Source organism: Mustela nivalis (genome assembly GCF_964662115.1).
Source record: "Mustela nivalis genome assembly, chromosome: 17".
Lineage (NCBI taxonomy): Eukaryota > Metazoa > Chordata > Mammalia > Carnivora > Mustelidae > Mustela > Mustela nivalis.
Window position 1 is genome coordinate 50,225,756 of NC_139036.1, and position 19,838 is coordinate 50,245,593.

General features: G+C 40.8%; 1 protein-coding gene and 1 pseudogene across 17 annotated transcripts in view; one reads left to right on the forward strand and one right to left on the reverse strand.

Annotated features, from left to right (window-relative positions):
• Window positions 1-19,838, forward strand: part of CEP112 (centrosomal protein 112) — a 416,468-nt gene that overhangs the window by 195,773 nt on the left and 200,857 nt on the right. For all 16 annotated transcript variants that reach the window (XM_082706657.1, XM_082706645.1, XM_082706644.1 and 13 more), the window contains one exon: window positions 19,059-19,241. In XM_082706657.1, the coding sequence (XP_082562783.1) occupies window positions 19,059-19,241 (183 nt within the window). The remainder of the gene's footprint in view (window positions 1-19,058; window positions 19,242-19,838) is intronic.
• On the reverse strand, window positions 11,238-11,683 carry LOC309852088 (ubiquitin-conjugating enzyme E2 N pseudogene; annotated as a pseudogene). The gene has a single exon. The product of its transcript is annotated as a ubiquitin-conjugating enzyme E2 N pseudogene (transcript).

Below are 19,838 nucleotides of genomic sequence, written 5' to 3' on the forward strand. Positions count from 1 at the left end.
GTGTAGGAGAGGGGGTGAGAACTCGGCTTGGGCTAGGACCAGGATGTCTGGGGCAGTGTAAGAGGTTTGGATTTTGTTCTTAGTGCTCTGTGTCTTATTTATTCTATAAAAAATTTTTATTTTCATCTTCTCTAAAAATAGCTGAGTAGTTTTCCATTATGTACGTATGGCACTTCTTCTTTGTCCATTCATGTGTCAGTGGACATCTGGGCTCTTTCCTTCTTATTCTAATTCTTAGAATATTCAAGGTGGTTATTAATTTTTACTTGTTTGTCTAATTTGCTTGCCTTGTTTCCTTAACATCTGGGAAAATGTTAATTAGCTTAATCACGAAGTTAAGAAACATTTTTTTGAACCTTTTTATTCTGAAAACTTGAGTAATTTTTTTATTATTGGATTTGCAATTCCTTATAAGTGGCTAATACATCAAAAACTAATTAATGCCTCGTGATTACTAAATTGAATCTCACTCCTAAGTGTAGCAATTAGGGCCTCAGTTGAGTTCCATGAAAAGGAAATCTGATCTGACATGTGACCCTATGGCTGTGTGTTGTTGTTGTTCACTTATCATAAAATGTTGGTAAAAATACCTGAGTTACTTTCATAATGATGGTGTGAAGTTTGCAAATTGGTCCTTCTTTGTTATTTGTATTATCTGCCTTATCTTCCTCCATTCTGTCTGCGCAAATCATGCCCGGGTTTCAAAACTTGCTTCCTGTTCCAACACTTACCTAAAATGTCTTGTGACCTTTTTGGCCCGCACCCATTTCTTCCTTCTCTGAAATTATGGCATTAATCATCTCATTATTCCATACACTTCAATCAGTTCTTGTATTGTAAAATACCATAAAGAGTTCTTTTTGGGGGCACCTGGGTGGCTCAGTGGGTTAAAGCCTCTGCCTTTGGCCCAGGTCATGATCCCAGGGTCCTGGGATCGAGCCCCACATCTGGCTCTCTGATCAGCAGGGAGTCTGCTTCCCTTCCTCTCTCTCTGCCTGCCTCTCTGCCTACTTGTGACCTCTGTCTTTCAAATAAATAAAGAAAATCTTTAAAAAAAAAAAAAAAAAAAGAGTTCTTTTTTCCCAGAAAGGAGTGTAGTCTACAATGGAACAGAAACTTTCTCTTCTATTTCTTCCAACCTCTATTACATTATGTTTCTGTAACTGAGTTGATATGAGAAATACATGATAGAATTCATTGCATCGTTTAATAATTAATTGGATTGGGAAGTGGGGATGAGAAGGAAACCGAGATGACCAAATAGAAATAAGAATTTTTTTGAAGATTTTATTTATTTATTTGACAGATAGACACAGTGAGAGAGGGAACACAAGTAGGGGGCTTGTGTTCCAGGCTTCCCACCGAGCAGGGACCTGACTTGGGGCTCGATCCCAGGACCCCGGGATCATGACCTGAGCCGAAGGCAGATGCTTAATGACTGAGCCACCCAGGTGGTCCTATAAATAAGAATATTAAGGAAGGGCAAAATGTGTTACATATTATTGTGCTTTAGTTATGAGGTATAATTGAGATCATTTGGGGATTAAAAGCAACATTAAAAGCAAAGATAGAAACAAGAAAAACGTCAGTTCCTCTGAGTAAGCTGGTGGAGGAACACGGAAGAGAGGAAACCCAGCAAGTTAAAAACCGTTTCTATGACACAGATATGACTGAGCAGCTATTGTGTTTCAGGCTGAGTATAAGGGGGAGAAGCATTCTCTTTAAGACTTTAAAAAATTACATTTTCAGGTGTGTCTGGTAGGCTCAGTCTGTTGAGCGTCTGACTCTTGGTTTCAGCTCTGGTCTTGTCATGATCTCAGGGTTGTGAGATCAAGCCCCGAGTTGGGCTTTGCGCTCAGTGAAGAGTTTGCTGGACATTGTGTCCCTCTCCTTCTGCCCCTCCTGCCCTTCTTCTGCCTCTCACCCCCCATTCACTCGCTCTGTCTCTCAAAAAAATAAATAAATTTTTAAAATTATATTTTCATTTTGATGATAACCTTGTAGATGACAAATTTCTTTTTTTTTTTTAAAGATTTTATTTATTTATTTGACAGATCACAAGCAGGCAGAGAGGCAGACAGAGAGAGAGAGGGAGAAGCAGGCTCGATCCCAGGATCCTGAGATCATGACCTGAGCCGAAGGCAGAGGCTTAACCCACTGAGCCACCCAGGCACCCTGTAGATGACAAATTTCTAATCATATATAGCCATGTGACTTCAGTGCCTGATTTGCTTTTATTTTGTGATGGATTTGGCACAACTCGGGCTTTTTAAAGTTGGGCACATAAGAAAAACCCACCATGGGAAGTTAGTATTTGACTAAATAAAAATTATTTTAAGTTAAAACAAATACTATTTGCAATGAATGTGATAGGCAAAGAATGACTCTCTCATGAAATTGGTAAATATATAACAAATAGAAATATTTAGCATATAAAATAATTAGCACAAATCATAAGAAAATCATTACTGTCCCAACAAATGTCCCGGCAAAGGACAGAAACAGATAAGAAATGAATTGAATAAGTGACCATGTAAAAACATCTCCAGCCTTATATTAATAAAAATGCAAATTAGAATTAAAAATGATAAACCTCTAAAGTTGGCAAAAGTTTAGTGAAATTTGTACTTCATATATTGCTGATGGCATTTAAATTAATGCAGCCTTTTTGGAGAGAGTTTCGGCAGGATCTACCAAGAGTCATAAGAAGTATTTACTCCACTAACCCAATTATTTTTAGTCTCAAAAATACTCAAACAATAATGTTAATTATTTTTTAGGTGATAGAATCATGGTCGATGCTTTTTCTATACTCCCTACTTTCCACATTGTGATTGTTTTTTTTAAAAGATTTTTTAAAATTTATTTGACAGAGATCACAAGCAGGTAGAGAGGCAGGCAGAGAGAGGAGGAAGCAGGCTCCCTGCTGAGCAGAGAGCCCGATGTGGGGCTCAATCCCAGGACCCTGAGATCATGACCCGAGCTGAAGGCAGAGGCTTTAACTCACTGAGCCACCCAGGCGACCCATGATTGTTTTTTTTAGTGTAACAATCATGTTTTTAATTTAAAAATATACTTACACAGTGATGAATCACTAAATTCTACACCTGAAACCAATTTACCATATATGTTAACTAACTTGAATTGAAATGAAAACTTGAAAAAGAAATACACTTACACAAACTTGTTTGAAAGAATGTAAGTTTCAAAGGCTTTTCTCAGAATGATGGTTTTAAAAATCTACCAAAGTTTTGTCTTTGTATATAGTCTTCCTTTAAGATACTTAATAAGGAAAATTATTTTTTTAAAGAATTGATACTATTAATAGAAACGACATGCTGTTGGGATGCCTGGGTGGCTCAGTCGGTTGGGCATCTGACTCTTCATTTCGGCTCAAGTTATGATCTCAGGGTTGAGGGATTGAGTCCCATGTCCAGCTCCGTGCTGGGCATGGAGCCTGTTTAAGATTCTCTCTCTTCCTCTCCCTCTGCCCCTGCTCATGCTCTCTCAAAAGAAAGAAAGAAAGAAAGAGAAGAGAAGAAAAGAAAAGAAAAGAAAGAAAAAGGTGGGGGGCACCTGGGTGGCTCAGTCAGTTAAGTGTCGTGATCCCAGGGTCTTGGGATTGAGTCCCACATGGTGCTCCCTGCTCAGCAGGGAGCCTGCTCCCCCCTCTGCCTCTGCCTTTGCCCCCCACCCTCTGTCTCTCATGAATAAATAAATAAACTCTTAAAAAAAAAAAAAAGAAAAGAAACTGCATGCTGTTGCTTTAATTTCTGTACTTCATTTTCTGTACTTCATTTTCATGAAAAAGGGATAAATGGTACAAGAGTCCTGCAAATGTGCGACAGGAATTTTTTTAAAAAATTCACACAAGAATCTCTCAGATCTTGGTGATTTCACCCATTTTATTCTTCTTATATCTATAGGCACGTTCATTAGACTCGGTGTTGAGATTGAAGATTCCAGGCAGTCACTCACTAGGGAAAGACAAAGGCAAGAGGAATATGAGCCAGTAAATTTTAGGAGAATATTTATTGATGTGATAATATACCAACTTTTTAAAACCCTTTCTGGCAGAAAATTTTATTAACTGGAACAGTATTCCCCCAGACCACTCCAAATTGTTAAGATTTTTACTGTGAAAGTTTATCATGAGAAATGATAGGCGTATAGCTGTGGTTCCTACAAGCTAGCACAAGTTCACTGAAAATGAAGCTGATTAAACTAAGCTCATTTCCTTCCTTGAACGGGGGTTCAGGCTGGTAGATAAGGCAAGTAGCGCTGGGCTTCACTGAGCCATCTGGTAAGGTCCTTCATGAAGGCGATGTGGGAAGACATGGTTTAGGTATTGGTGCATTTTATGTGGCTAAGTGATGGTTCAAAGGGCCATCTCTAAATGACCAATTATCGACTTGAAGTGAGATTTCTCAGTGTGTCCATGACCAGATGATGAGATGGACCTAAATTTCCCTGCTTCCCTAGAGCTCAGAGGAGCAGTTAACAAGTAAGGCATGAAAACCAGTACTCTGAAGCTTTAGACAGCTGAAATTAAGATGATTAAATTTATTAGGATTGAATATAAAATCCTATGCTTAGATTTAAAAAATTATTGGGAAAAAAAACACCAGGCTGGGTGGGGTGGGTGAGTATAAAGGATGGAAACAGCAAGGCAGACAGAAAGACATGCCTGGGGTGATGGCGTAATGGGCCCAGTGCACTGTTTCCGTATCAGGTCATGTACAGAATATGTCCATTGTGGCCACTACATTTTAAATAGGACACTGGCAAAGCTGTGTTCAAACGAAAGTCTCCAGAATATAGAAAGACTTGGAACTTGATAAGAGAAAATATTTAAAGGAATTTGGAAAAGAGAAAATAAGCCTACAGAGAATAGCATATCTATTGGTTCTTAAATTCAAGGTCTGCCATCTAGGAAATAGTAGGATCAATCTATGTGGGAATATCCCAGTAGCCAGCAGTTAGAAGGACCGGTTCGGGGCCACACACCGCCTTCTGGGTACGTGTATGAGTTCAGCCACCTCCCTCCCCACAGCTGTCTTGCGAGGCAGAGACCGGTAATTCTTTTTTTTTTTTTTTTAATAAGATTTTATTTATTTATTTGACAGACAGAGATCACAAGTAGGCAGAGAGGCCGGCAGAGAGAGGGGGAAGCAGGCTCCTCGCTGAGCAGAGAGCCCCATGTAGAGCTCGATCCCAGGACCCTGATATCATGACCTGAGCTGAAGGCAGAGGCTTAACCCACTGAGCTACCCAGGCGCCCCAAGACCATTATGTCTTATCCCCATCTTCTAGATGTAGGAACTGAAGCACCTCCTCTTAAGGGACCTGACCAAGCTCCCACACCCTTAACAGGTGACAGAATCCTAAACGGACTCCCCTTGCCCTTCCTGGAGGCAGAAATGGAACCCCTGTGTAGATAATAACTGGGAGGCATATTTTGAGTTGTTTCAAAGTCATTCTTTCCTAAAACATTCAAGTGTGCCGCGGTTTATCTTGGAAGAAAGTAAGTTTGAAGTAGCCCTTGGGAGTTTGTAGGGGGACGCTGTACATTGGGGGGCGGGGCTGGCCTACCGCTGAGGTCCCGTTTGAAACCAGTGTTCTGTGATTGTCTGTTCTTTTGCCTGATGAGACACTCAGCCCATGTGTGTATCTTGCAACAGATGGAGAGATCTCTGCCCCCCCACTGACCTGTTTACTTACCTGCCTGTCTAGCTGGGTGTCCTTTGGGGCTTCTGCCTCCCTTCTCAGCTACCATTTTTTGCAAGTGTGATAGCGTCTCTCTTACTCTGTCTGACTTTTCTATAAAGTGTGAAATACACGGGCAGGGAACGTAGACTCCCATCACCCAGGCCCCTGTCTCCACTCAGCTCGGGGTGGGTGATCCTGGGGTGGTCAGCCAGGGCCAGGGGGTGTGTGGGCCGCATACAGGCTTCCTGGAAGGTTGGAGTCACTTGGTTATTTTGTGGGAAAGCGAAGCAGTTTTACTACTGAGGTAACAATCATATTAAAACAAACAGAGACTTTCCTGTTTTGAAAAATGCACAGTTCTCATGAAGTTTTGAGATGAAATAGGACATTTCAAAGAAACCTCCAGCTTGCAGAGTCTGCTTCGGGCTATGCCCTCAGATTGCCCAGAGGGGTGCTATTTGTTTTCACTGCTGCTGGGGGTACTTTGGTGGAAAAGTTTAGAAGCCCTTATCTGGCCTCATCCTCCCATTTGATAAAGAGGGACTTGCCGTCCAGAGGAAATGAATGACTTGTGCTTTTGGGGTCTCAGTTTCCTTATTCGGTTTTCATTTCTGAGCCCCCCCCCCCCCCCCCCGTATAGGAAGCATCATGCCAGGAACTGAAACGAAGTGAAAAAAGCAAAGTGGTATTTTAAAATATTTTTGCCAGAATGCAGGCATAAAGTGAGCAGATGTGGAGAGAAAAACATCAAACGCATGGGCTAAACACTCACACAAATATCCTGTAAAGCCCAAGCTTTCATCAAGATTTCCTGTTTCTTTCCTGTATAACCCATTGGAACAAAAAGACAATTCTAATTGTCTGCACAAACCTCATTCAAGCTGGAAACAAACAACAAACCAGGCATGCTAGGATTTCCTGAACTATGGAGATTTTTTTGGCAATCCCGTCGTATCATTCTTTAGTCTTCTATTTTATATCTTCTCTTTTCACTACAAAGCCTTTAAAGGGAAATGTAGTTCAACAGATAAACAAGTGGTCAAATTCTCGGGAAAGAATAAATACTTATTGTTAATGATCATAAAAAACATTGAAGGGACCAGCTGCTTACACGTTACTCTTATTTGAAACTTCAAAGTATTTTGGTAGCAAAGACAGGGTAAGGATGAGACAAATTATGCAAGATAAGTAGTTGGGAAGTTTTAGGATCAGTTGAGATATTTAATTAGCAGATAGCGTGCAATTCCCAATTTTCCCCTGTAAATATTTCAGTTACCTCGATTTTTTAGGAACATAGTCTAAAAACATGGGTTAAAGCAGGCCTCCTCTTCCTAGTTGTTTGTTTTTAACTTTTCTCATCTAGGTTAAAACAAATGGCACTTTTATATGGAGTAGGAATTAAGAGGGCAAAGATGAACACAGTTCTTTTCAAAAACTGTGGTATGAAGTTTGTATGTTGTGTTTTAGGATACTTTATTTTAAAGATGTTTCTTATGGGGCACCTGGGTGGCTCAGTCACTTAAGCAATTGTCTCAGGATTTCAGCTCAGGTCATGATCTCAGGGTTGTGAGATCAAGCCCCACGTTGGGCTCTGTGCTGGGTGTGGAGCCTGCTTAAAATTATTTCTCTCCCTTCCCTTCGGGACCTGCCCCCACCTCCCCCAGCCCTGCTCATGTGCTCTCTCAAAAAAGGAAAAGAAAGTAAAGTAAAAACTACAAAAAAAATTTTTTTTTCCTAGATAGTGATATGGCTGATTAATGATTCCCATTCCCTAGATAACTCAGAAGTCTGCAATAGAAGCAGTGTCTTTCTAATCATTCATTATTTGACAAATGTTTATTGAGCACCTACTTTGTGCTAACCATTGTTGCAGTGCTTAGGATGTGGCAGTGAACAAAATGGCGTCTCTGCTCTTATGGTAGAGGAGACAACAGCGATACCTCTCTCTCTCTCTCTTGCCCAAAAGTAAGATAAGGTAATGATAATTGCTATGAAAGGATAAGGTGTTCAGAGTGAAGGGCAGTTTTATACAGGGTTGTTGTTTCACGTAAGGTGTTATTTTAGATGTGGCCTGTGAAAGGCTCTGAAGAAGTAATACTCAAATTAAAACCTTCATGAAGGGAAGGAGGAAACTATATAAAACTTGGAGTAAGGAGAGAATATTTTGTGCAGAGAGAATGGATTGGTATGTGACTGGAATGGAGTGAGTTAGGGAGAGAGTGTTAGGAGTCAAGGTTAAGCTGTGGGCAGCTTATATCAAATTCTGTAAACTGTGGTGGAAAGTTTAGGTTTTCTTCTGAGTATGACAGAAAGCCATTGGAGCATTTGAGCAAAAACTGGTCTGAGTTTCAAAAAGATTTCTATAGGGCGCCTGGGTGGCTCGGTGGGTTAAAGCCTCTGCCTTCAGATCAGGTCATGATCCCAGGGTCCTGGGATCGAGCTCTGCATCGGGCTCTTTGCTAAGTGGGGAGCCTGCTTCCCCCTCTCTCTCTGCCTGTCTTTCTGCCTGGTTGTGATCTCTGTCTGTCAAATAAATAAATAAAATTCTTAAAAAAAAAAAAAAGATTTCTCTAGCTGGTGTGTGGAGCGTTGTCAGGGATGCGGGGTTGGAGGGCTAGTTAGGAGAGATAGCAGGCATCTGTTGAGAGGTTACCCTGGCTTGGACCTGGGGGCTGTGCTGGGGGTGATGGCAAGTGGTCAGATTGGGATGTGTTTGGCAGGAAGGACTTGTTAATGGATGTGAAATGGAGTGTGAGAGAGAGGAGGGAACTCAAGCGGGACTCCTCCGTTTTCCGGCTGAACAACCAGGTGAATGGTGGTGACAGACATGGACCCATGAGTAGAGAGAGAAGAGAAAGGAAGTCCCAGTACTCTTCCCAGGGTCACTATGGTGCTTAGAGATGGGGAAGAGATGGAGGAAAAACAAGAGACTGGGTAGGAGTAGCCAGTAAGGGAGCAGGGAAACTGAGAAGGTCTGGTTTCACATAACTCGTGTGCAGCAAGTGTTTTCCGAAGGAAACTGAGCAGCCAGTTGTTTCAGGGGCTGCCAACTGGGGAGGTTAGATGGGGACTGAGAACTGACCATTGGATTTGGCAAGAAGGCCTCTCACTACCTTGTCAAGGCCAGTTTCAGAGGAATGTGGGAACAAAAGCCTGTGTAGACAGAGAATGGGATACGAACATCCCGTTTGAGGAATTTTGAAAGAAAGGGGAGCAGAAGAATGAGGTGGAAGCTTGAGGGATATGTAGGGCCAATGGAAAGTTCTTAGAAAATGAGGTAAGTACAAACGTTTGTTTGTCGATGAGCATGATCCACTGGAGAAGAAAATGGCGACGAGGTAGGCAGCGGTGGGATGATTGTGGGAGCAAGGGCTTGATCTGGCAAGAGGGGAGGGCGTGGTGCAGAGGACAGCGCTGAGGTGACAACGAGGACAGCCACGCACTCGAGGGAAGGCAGAGACTAGGCAGGTAGACACGTCAGTTGATGACAAGGAAGATGAAGTAGTTCCCCTTTGACTGCTTCTGTTCGGCTGTTCCTGAATGCCACCTGTTCCATTCAAAACGATAAGTGATCGTGGAGCCTTGGAGTAGGTGGTGTGCGGAAAGTAAAAAGAAAGTAAAAGGATAGGCCATATTTGGAGGAGTTTATAGCTTGGTTGAGCTGCTTGTCTTTCTAAGTTCCATACTAGCTGGGCAACTGTTGATTTTTGTCTTTCCTATCGTTCAGCAGCACTGATGTGCCAGGTCAAGAAGACTGAATGTGTTTTAGAGGAACAGATAGAAGGTAAAATAAATTAAAACTAAAATGTACAGTGGAGACATGTTTTCCCCCAAAATGTTGAACTCTATCTAAGAGGGTGAATTCTTAGTTAATGAATTTTCTCAAGTTGAACAGCTTGAATTGACCGTCATTAAATGACGAAGAAAAAGCTTGAAGGATTTGACTATCTGAACAAATCCTGGGTTTTCATTGAGATCTGGCAGATAAACACACAGAAAATAGTAGCTAATTTTTCAAAAAGTAATAAAGCATAGGGTCATTATTGCCACCCACGCCCTGCGGGTGGCAGGTGACTGTTTTAAAGCGTGGAAGGAGACTGCCGAGAAGTGTACTAGCTTCCCACCCCCACGGCCTTCCCGGCATCCGCGTTCCTCTGTGGCCGCTGCTGCACCTCCAGCCTCTCCCCTTGGGCCTGCTGAGCTTCCGGAGCCTCAGCAGCCACGTGTCGAAGGCTCTTGAAGCCTCCCTGGAGAGGCAAAGGAGAACCGGCTCTGTGTGCTGGCCGGTCCTCGTTCTGTCTCGGAAAGCAGTGAGCTCCGCTATATTGTGTTCTAAAAAAGAGAACTTGCCTAACTAAACTGAACTGTTGACAAAGAGCTTTCATAGATGGGTTTTCTTGTTGTAGTGGATGTCACCTAGGCCTGGAGCCACATGGCCACCCACTAATCACAAATTATTCTCCTGCTCTTCACACTCTGACGACGTTTTGCTATTTGCGGGGGATGGGGCCATGCCTAGTCAGACTGTGCTGTGCATTTTCTGTGCTGACTTATGCTTAATTTTTACTTTGACTCCAAAAGCTCAGAGCAGATTTATATATGTCCTTACATTTATTTATTTTTTTTTAAGTTTTTATTTGGATTCCGGTGAGTTGACATGCAGCATGTTAGTTTCAGGTGTGCAATGTCGTGACCCAGGTGTTCTACACGTTACTCAGTGCTCATCGTGTTACACAGACTCTGACTCTCCGAAAACTACTTGTTGTTTTCTTTTTTTTTAATGGCTCACTCTTTATTTAAAAAATTTTTTTTTAAATAACAAAAAATATTTTACTAAAACTGTAGATTTTAAGATCTACAGAAATTTCCAGAAAGCCATACAAAATGGTCACAAGCTTTTTCTTAAAGGAAGGATTCTACCTTTGACAGCAAAGTCACAGTGTTATTAGTGAGGGCTGTGATGTTTGTTTAATGTTCCCATTTTGGTTTAAACAATCAAGCCTGACCAACTACAGCATCTAAATAAAGTTAGACATAGGCTAGAGAGCATATTTGAAAGAACTGGTTAGCTGCTTTTAACCAGTGCAATTAGATCCCCATAAAAAGGGGGCAAGGAGCCCATAAAATTAAAGTAGAACTTCTCCCCCTCAAAAAAAGGTAATAAAAACACCCACCCCCCTGCAGCTAACCCTGACAATTACCTTCATTCACAGTGCTCTACACTTAAATCAGGATAAGGAAAATGAATAAAAGCAGAGAAGGGCCATTGCTTTTAAAGGTTTCACAACCATCCAGATGGTACTTCTAGCCTCTGCTCATGCTTTACAGTGATTCACAGTGCTCATGATTCACGGTGAATCAGGACAAGACATAGATTCGCTAATGTGTATTTAATCACCAAAGGACTGAAGATGTCTGGGCTTTTATTGTGTGGTATTTCTAAGACTATGTCCATTAAATGCAAACCAAAAAGAAAGAAGTCTTGGCAGAACAGGACAAATGATGCATATTTGATGATCAGATCGATTTTAAATATTATTTATGGCATATAGCCTAGTCCATGCTCTAGCTGTTTTCTATGCATGGGCCCTGTTCTCCCACTGCTCTGCTGCATCCTTTGCTAGTGGACCATCTGGATCGGAGCACATAACAAAGCCGGGATCCATAGCAGACCTGTGCAGATCTGCCGTGCTGGGGACCACTTACCCTTCAGAGTATCTGAATGTACTCTTCCCAACTTGTCTACATTAGGATGATAAATTTTGGTCATGAAATGTTCATTAGGGGCTGCCTTTGGGTATTCTTCTGGTAGGAATAGTTCAAGCTTAAAAGTCCCTCCCTCAAAGGGGAAATCCTGGGGCCCAGCACAAAAATAATGGGTGTTAATCTCATCTGGTTCTGCTTTAATGCCAGGAACTGGTTCTGCCAGCAAGTGCTGGGTTTCCTTGATAATCCTGCAGGACAGCCTGGCCATCTTGTCAGATCCCGAGATGGCCTCTGGTCAGTGGCTCCCTCTTTAAAGGAAAGTGCCCCTTGAACTACCCAATACGTATAATTGCTCACGGTATTTGAACTGACCTTCATCTCTCTTTTTAAAAAAGATAGCACATTTACAATAGCTGATGCTTTTACTAGGCAGGAGTCTTTCTTACTACTCCACTCAAATTGAACCAGGGAGGACACGCCAGAACTGCCGTCACATAGTATTAAGGAAGAGATTTAAAAAAAAAAATCTCAGGAAAATAGAATATTAGAATGATTTTATTACTTTAGACCAGATAATCTACCCCGTGGGAGGGACCAGAAGTACTGCCTTCACTGAGGTGTTGACGAATGCACTGATGGTGGGAGCCCTGATACCGCTGAGCAGCTACGTGGTGGCTTCCTCCATACACTGGCACCAAGAGTTTAAGATGCTGCTGCAGCACTGGGCTGCCCACTTCCTGTAGGATGGTAGGGTTCCAAAATGGCAGACACCAGGTGAGGCACTCAAATGTCTGAAGGTAGAAGTGACTACTGTAATGGGCCCCAAGGCTAGGGAGTTAATTAAGGTGGTTTGCCTGCAGGGGTCTTTGATGAGAGTGAATAGAGCATATTCTTGAGGCATAGGAGAGACAGGAGACCAATGAGAGTACTATTTGTACAACACTAAGAAGAAGTCAAGACTGGGCAAGGGAACTTTAGATAGCTCTCCACTTGCGTGGAAAATCATGGTCCTTCATTAAGTTTCTAGATCTAAGTTCACAGTTCACAGACCCAGAGCCCATGTGTTTGAAGGGAGACGGTGTTCCTTGATAAGGACTCTTAAAATACCACGGAAAGGCCATCCGATGTGGTACTGCACACAATGGAGAGAGCAGAAATTCTACCAAATTCTTATCTTCTGGTGGTGACTACTGTGAATCAGATATAATTCCTGATATTTCTGAGACATAGATAAGTAGAAGGGAACATAGATACAGAAACAAAAACATTTTTTAAGAAATGAGATGATGCTGTTTCTTACTTTTATTAAAATGATTTTATGTGAAATTAGATGAAGTAAAGAAAAAGGAAAACAAGGGATTTCTGAAGTTTAGAAAAATGTTCCTTCGCCTGATGAGAGGTGGTTTCGAAGAACAGTAAGAGATAAAGATTAAAAATACATTGAGGTTTGGGGCACATGGGTGGCTTAGTTGGTTAAGTGACCGACTCTTGATTTCAGCTCAGGTTGTGATTGGAGGGTGGTGAGATCAAGTCTCACGTTGGGCGCACACAGAGAGTGGAACCTGCTTGGTATTCTCTCTCTCCTTTCCCCAACCCCCCACACCTCCACTTGTGTGTGTGTGTGTGTGTACGTGTGTACTCTCTTAAAAAATGCATTGATGTTAGAATCATTTTGAATTTTATGGCTCAATTTTGAAAGCATTAGTTTACTCACTATAATAAAAAAAATAAATAAAATTAACATGCTTAAACCTCTTCCACCCACTTCTTCCACTCTATTTTGTCAATTGTAGTGTTCTTTTATACATTGTGGAGAATTGTATCATTTGTATTCTCTTCTCTAACCATGATTATCATAATTACATGGAGTTAGTTTTTTATTTAATTCATTTATATGCTTACCACCAGGACTTTTAGTACAACTTCCCCACAGTGGATAACTTTATTTTGATTCATCTGTTGAATGCTGAGATTTCATCATTAAATCGTTTTTTCCAAGAAGAACATATCATTGTTGTATTCACTGCATTTTTGCATGCTTGAGAATCACTGTGTGTTTCCTTATTTTGGGCTGGGCGTAACACACTCTGGTGACCCACATTTCCCTAAAACTTTGTACGTGGTGTTCCACTGTGTTTTGGCACAAAACATTGCCCATAACACAGCTGCTCTAGTCTTCTCTTGGTTGCCTGAATTTCATCCTCAAGTTTTTGTTGTTTTTATTTTTCAAGAATGGTTTGGGTTCAATAGTTTTGAATTTTGCTATAGTATTCTTGAGCTGTTATTTTCCTCAAGAACAGCTTTTGTTGGTATACAGTGTGCTATTTTGATATACACACTTAGCTCTTCATTCATTATAGGGAAAATTTCTGATACATCTGTGTGTACGTGGGTTTTCTTTTGCTGTTTCCTCTCTACATCATCATCTCTGTCTGTTTCATTATCTCGGATCCCTTGTCCATGCTAGTGATTTGATTTTCAGCCATGTTTATTCCGTTGATTGCCGTTTCTAATTTAGAATTAACTTTGTGATCAGGTAATTTTTGGTTCTTGGTTAATTCTGTTTTATCTTCTCATCTTTGGGTTCTTCTTTCATTGCCCTCATGGTCTTACTAGGACTCCCTGTCAGCTCCACTTGTTCCTGATTTTGAAGGTATATTTTCTCCCCTCAAGAATGGTGGTCCTCCCTTCCTTTCTTCCTGCTTCCCCCACACCCTACCTCTTTAAAAAAAAAAAAAAGTTTGTTTTTTACTTGATGTAATATTTTTATAGCTGTTCAGACATTTTTCCTTTCATCTCACTTGGGCATTAAGTGAGCGGCACTGTCCAAATTGACTATTCATTTTGGTATAATATGCATGAGTTCTCTCTGACTCCTTTTCTACCCTTATTTTCAGCTGTATGTCTTCCTCTGAGTTGTAGTTTGAGCACTTTCTACAGCTTGAGATTAGGATAAGGACAAGGAGAAGAACTTAGTTGGGGCTGTGAGCAACTCTTGTTAGAGAAACCTGTATCTGCTAGGCCTTTTAACATTTTACTCATGTTCTCCCCAGGATTTGCTGTCTATATTGGAGGGATTTTTTCCCTTTTGAATGGGCGCTTTGAAGCCTATGCTTCATCAGAACCAGCCATAATTTTTCACTTTCTCAGTTTTATTCATCTCTTCCCAGCAGCCATTCGTCCTCCATGCAATTACCCTCCTCACCTTCCTCTTAGAAGATCTTCCTCAGCATTACTGCTGAGGGACAGAGTAGTGTGTCTCGCCAGGTCAGAAACTTGCTTTCTTTCCTCAACTACCATCATCTGACATGGATGGCCAATGTGCTAGCCCTCTTTCCTTGGGTTCCTGCCAGTGAATGTTCTGTTTTTAACATTTGTTTTGTTCTTCTGACAACTTTTCAGCTGTCTTCACTTAGAAGTTCCAGTGTCAGGTGTGTTCACCATGAGCCATAAGTTGCCTTGGAAGCCATTTGTTCACTTATTGCTCAAAGCATTCCAGCAGCAGCTGAGTGACTGTCAGGGTGTTGTGGGGAAGCTTCATGAATTAAGATTGACACCGTATTGCCTAGGTAGCCTTTACGTCTCTCCAAACTCTTCGGTTTTCATTCTACTGTTCACTTGGAATTAGAGCAGCTACCATTCAGTTGTAAGACACATCTGTCCCCAGGGCTCCTAACTGGAGATTCCTTCCCCTTCTTTCTTTCCCAGTCAGAGCACAAGGAGGGCCTCTTTTTCTAATTCCTGTAGTTTTAATCTATTCTTCAGCAAGGTTTGTAGAATATAGATTTGTAATTTCATTATGGGTAAGGTTATTTTAGTTAGTATTTTTTATCTAAAAATGTGTTGAACCCATTCTATCACTTGCATAATTTATGTTTCTGGTTTGGAATTTCTGACTTTGAGGTATGTTATTGAGATGTATTGTCTTCTGTGGATTATATACTGAGAAGTAATGACTTATTCTATCTCCTTTGTCTTTTTCTTTATGAGATTATTAAAAAGTGTTCGGGCCACATTTGCCAGCACTGATTTCACTCTAAAACAGTTACCAGGGCTTAAAAAGATATATTCCAGGACCCCCAGAGACTTGGCTATCTAGTGGTTCCATCTTGGTCTTTCTCAGAGCCTGTAATGTACTTCTGCTTTTGGATACTTACATCAAGTCTCAGTTAGAACAAGGACATCATCATCCGGTTGCAAAATGATTTAGTCTGTGATGGAGGGCTGCACTTTCAGGGATTTCAGAACTTCAGAATTTCACTCTTGAACTTCGTGTGTAGTGTGGGGGTAGCATAGTGGATAAAGTACCATCACCTGTTTTGACCTACAAAAATAACAGTTTCAAACTAATAGTTTCTAGGCAGTAAAACCATTTTCTCTCCCAAGCCCCAACCATCAAGCCATCAAGCTCAGCATTTCAGGGAACTACCAGATTGTACCAGATGCTTGCCCTTGAGGGCTACTCACTTCACTCCCCCAGAAGACATGCCAGTCTGCTTTAATACGTGCTGAAGGGATATACATAGCTATTGTAGTTACCTGGCACAGAACCCATTGCTTTTGGATTAGGGAACTTGGAGTTTTCCCTCCTGTGTTACAGGGAGCTCTTTAGCTGGCCCTACTTAAGCAGGTTCCTTGGTGATGGTGCATCCTATTCTCCCCGGTAGGAGATATCCTCTTAACACAGAGATCTCATTGACCACTGAACATTCATTCTAGAGAAAGCTGTATACTTCTACATCCTCCACATTTTCCATGATTATCAACCTCCTGATCACCACTGATTCCATTAGACATTATTGTTGGCCAACTGAAAGTATTTAGTAGTCCAGGATAAAGAAGATACCCCATTCATTGTTACCACTGAGATATGCCTATAAGTAAAGGACTGAACTGAGGAGCACCTGGGGGGTTCAGTGGGTTAAGCATCTGCCTTCAGATCGGGTCATGATCCCAGGTCCCGGGATCAAGCCATCGTTGGGCTTCCTGCTCAGAAGTGAGTCCGCTTCTCCTTTTCCACTCCTGCTGCTCGTGTTCTCTCTCAAATAAATAAATAAAATTTTAAAAAAATAAAAATAAATAAGTGACTGAACTGGAAAAGTAAAAAAACCTCTTTTAATGTTTACTTACATGGAAGGGGCTAGCAACCAGTACAATCTTGAATTTAAACACAGATCCACTTTGGTGATGGCCTTTGTGGTTATGAATCTCATCATTAAGATGTTTCTAGACCATTAGGGTTTTTCTTCAAGACTCTACCATGTATTAGGATGAAACATGTCTGCCAGATGATGCTAGGAGTGAGGAATCTTAGGCAAAGACCAGAAAGGGCTTATAACATCTAGAATTTGGCCAAGTAGTATGGATTCAAGCAGACAAACCTGAGCTATTTCACTTTAAAAGGCACCAGCAACCCTGAGATTTATTCATTCATTACGTAGCATCACTGAGCAATGGGCCCTGACAAAATGACAAACTACTAATAATTTATGAACATCTATCTTTAAGCTCAAAATTCCACTATCTCTATTTCATTTGTTTCTAATTTTTAAAAATGAATTAACTGAAATCTGAGCATGGAAAGGGTCATTGATCAGTCTACCAGAGCTCTTCAAATAACTCAGAGGAAGATAGTTTGGAAGTACATTATTTAGAGCCTAGAATGAGGCTGCACCATTACAAACGATTTCATAGCGACTACCATTCATGTGTTTTTTCTTGGGGGAAGAATTCTGTAATCTTTCTGCCTTGATTATGGGTCAACTGGTTATTTTTCCCTAGAGGATATGAAATATTTTGTTTTCTGTCAATTTTAAAATCACACCCATTCTCTCAATTTTTCTGAGGCTTTTAAGAATCAGATCTCAGTAGTGTTCTCTACCTCCATCTATTTCTTTACAGTGTGTTACATACTTAAATGATTTTAACTAAAACTTATAAATTTATTATAATAATGCTTGGTAGTATAACACTGAGTAGAAATAACAATGTGTCCAAGAACTAAAAATATTCTAACTCAATAATTCATAAACTCAGATGCCTGAAATGATGCAGTAATATCAATACAATTTTCAATTCTCTCTTTTGTTGGGATTAACACTGTAGTTGTGTGAATCAGAGTAAAGCATGCACATTAATTTTAAATAAAGAAAACTTAACTACTTGGTATGTGAGAAGATGTGTATATTATTTTTTTCTATATGTTGCCAGCAGTAAAATAATTAGGAAGAAAGTTCCCTAGATTTGAAATAGACACAAATTCACTAGGCTGTCTTTGTTCTCAGATGCAAAATAAATGTTTCTCTATTACTTCATACATTATTTTGTTCTGGTAAGTGTATGTAATGAAAAGTGGGTTCTTCTCGATAGTATCATACATTTATAAGTGGTCAGACATTTCCTGTTCATTTTCCACTCTAAGAAAAATCACAATAAGGAAAAATGTCAAAACCCGTGTTTATAAGCACATTCAGTTTGTGTTTTTGCAGTTAGAGGGTGAGGATATCAAATCTCAAAATAATTTCTGAAACTTAGTGTAGCATGCTCACGTGGAGAAATGAATGCTATCGCTTTAAGATAAGGTAGTCTGATGATTCATTGCACGAAACAAGAAACAAGATCGATTTGGAGCAGGCTCCTACTGTTAGCTTTTTTGAAGATGGATTCTCACGCCGAAAATAACACAACATATTCTAGATAACGGCAGTTTTTTCCCCTGAAATCCACCAAAACTGAAGAAAAATCCAAGTGACTGTTCTTAGCAGCTGTGTGGCCTGGAGTTCACTGGGGAAGCTGGCTTCCTGCAGTCCCTATTCATCACCTGCTTCAAAGACAGCCTGGCTGGCTATAGTTTGCAGGCCAGGTAGGGTGCCATTGTGCACAGTCTGGGAGGATTAGTATCAAAGCTGCGGCAACCAGGCCCTTGGTCTCGGGCTGCCATTCAGTCTAGCAGGGAGAGGCTAAGACTGGCCAAGGTCACAGTCTCCAGTGTGGAGTGGACTGGGAAAGGATCCTGAGAATAGAATGCTCTTTATGAAATCATGGCGCAAGCTTGCAGCACAGCAGGTGCCCTTCTGGAACACATAACATCTGTTTATGTTGGTCTACCGTAGCTGACAACGAGATAATAGAGCTTTGAAATTTATCATTTTATTTTTTAAAAAGACAACTGTATATACAATAATCCAGATGCGTATTTAGCTTCGAGCTTTTATTTGAAAATTATAAAGAAAACGGACTGATTTAATTGCTGCTTTTACATGTATATATTGAAGCAAACAGCAAAGCGTACTGCCTATTAACCATTTATAACCATTGCTGATCAGTAATACCCGGAATCTTGGGTAGGAAATACCTAGCATTCAACATAATTTTTTTCAATGTTCAGGCATTTATGCCAACAGATTGCAGAACGATTTCCTGAATATGCCCAACTGTCTTGAATATTAGGTTTGGATAAAATCCCCACCCCTCCCACCCCCCATCCCCCCCCCACAGATGAGAGTATTTCAAGGGTGAGGTAATAATGACGCAAAAATAAAATTTTCAACTTGGACAAATTAGAGAAAAATTAAGCTGTCCATGAGTTGTCATGACGACAAGGATGTTCTGTTGATGAACTGTCCTCCTCATTGTCCAATCAGATAGTGGAGCTGAAGCTGGAGCATGAACAGGAGAAGACGCACCTATCACAGCAGCATAGCGCAGAGAAGGATAGCCTAGTCCGAGACCATGAACGGGAAATTGAAAACCTGGAAAAACAGCTTCGCGCTGCCAATATGGAGCACGAAAATCAAATTCAAGAGTTCAAGAAACGAGATTCACAGGTAATTATCAATAATATTTGATAAAACGGGTATCTATTTTTAAAAAGTCATCAGCGTTTAGTGTTTTCTTCTTATTCTTCTTGGTGCACGTTGTTTGATCATTTGCAAAACTGACATATAAATGTGATTTTTTTTTTGTTTTCTTCTCCCCACCCCCCCGTTTTGAGGATGAATAAGGCTTTAACTACAGAAACCACAGGTAGCCAGATTAAAAATCCCATGGCGCGCTATAACTTGGCCCCTTTTTTATAATCTTGTCTCAGTTCCTTTCATGATGGATTTTTTTAAGGTATCTGCCCCTTACCCCTCCCCTCAGCCTCAGCAAATCCCTATGAAATATATCAGCCTCACTCCTTGCTTTTTGTTTTAATCTCTGTAGGTAATCAAGCAGCTGTTTTAATATTTGCTTTTCCTTCCTGGTGTTGCTTTTTTTTTTTTTCTATTAGACTCTATATTTGATTAGATCACTCAGATGGTAATTGATAAAAATGACTCCAGAGAAGGGCTATTTCCCATCAGGTCTGTGGCTTATTCCTACATGCGCATGCACATGCCTCCTAGCCTCCATCTCTGTAGTCCCTGTTGGAAGCCATTTGG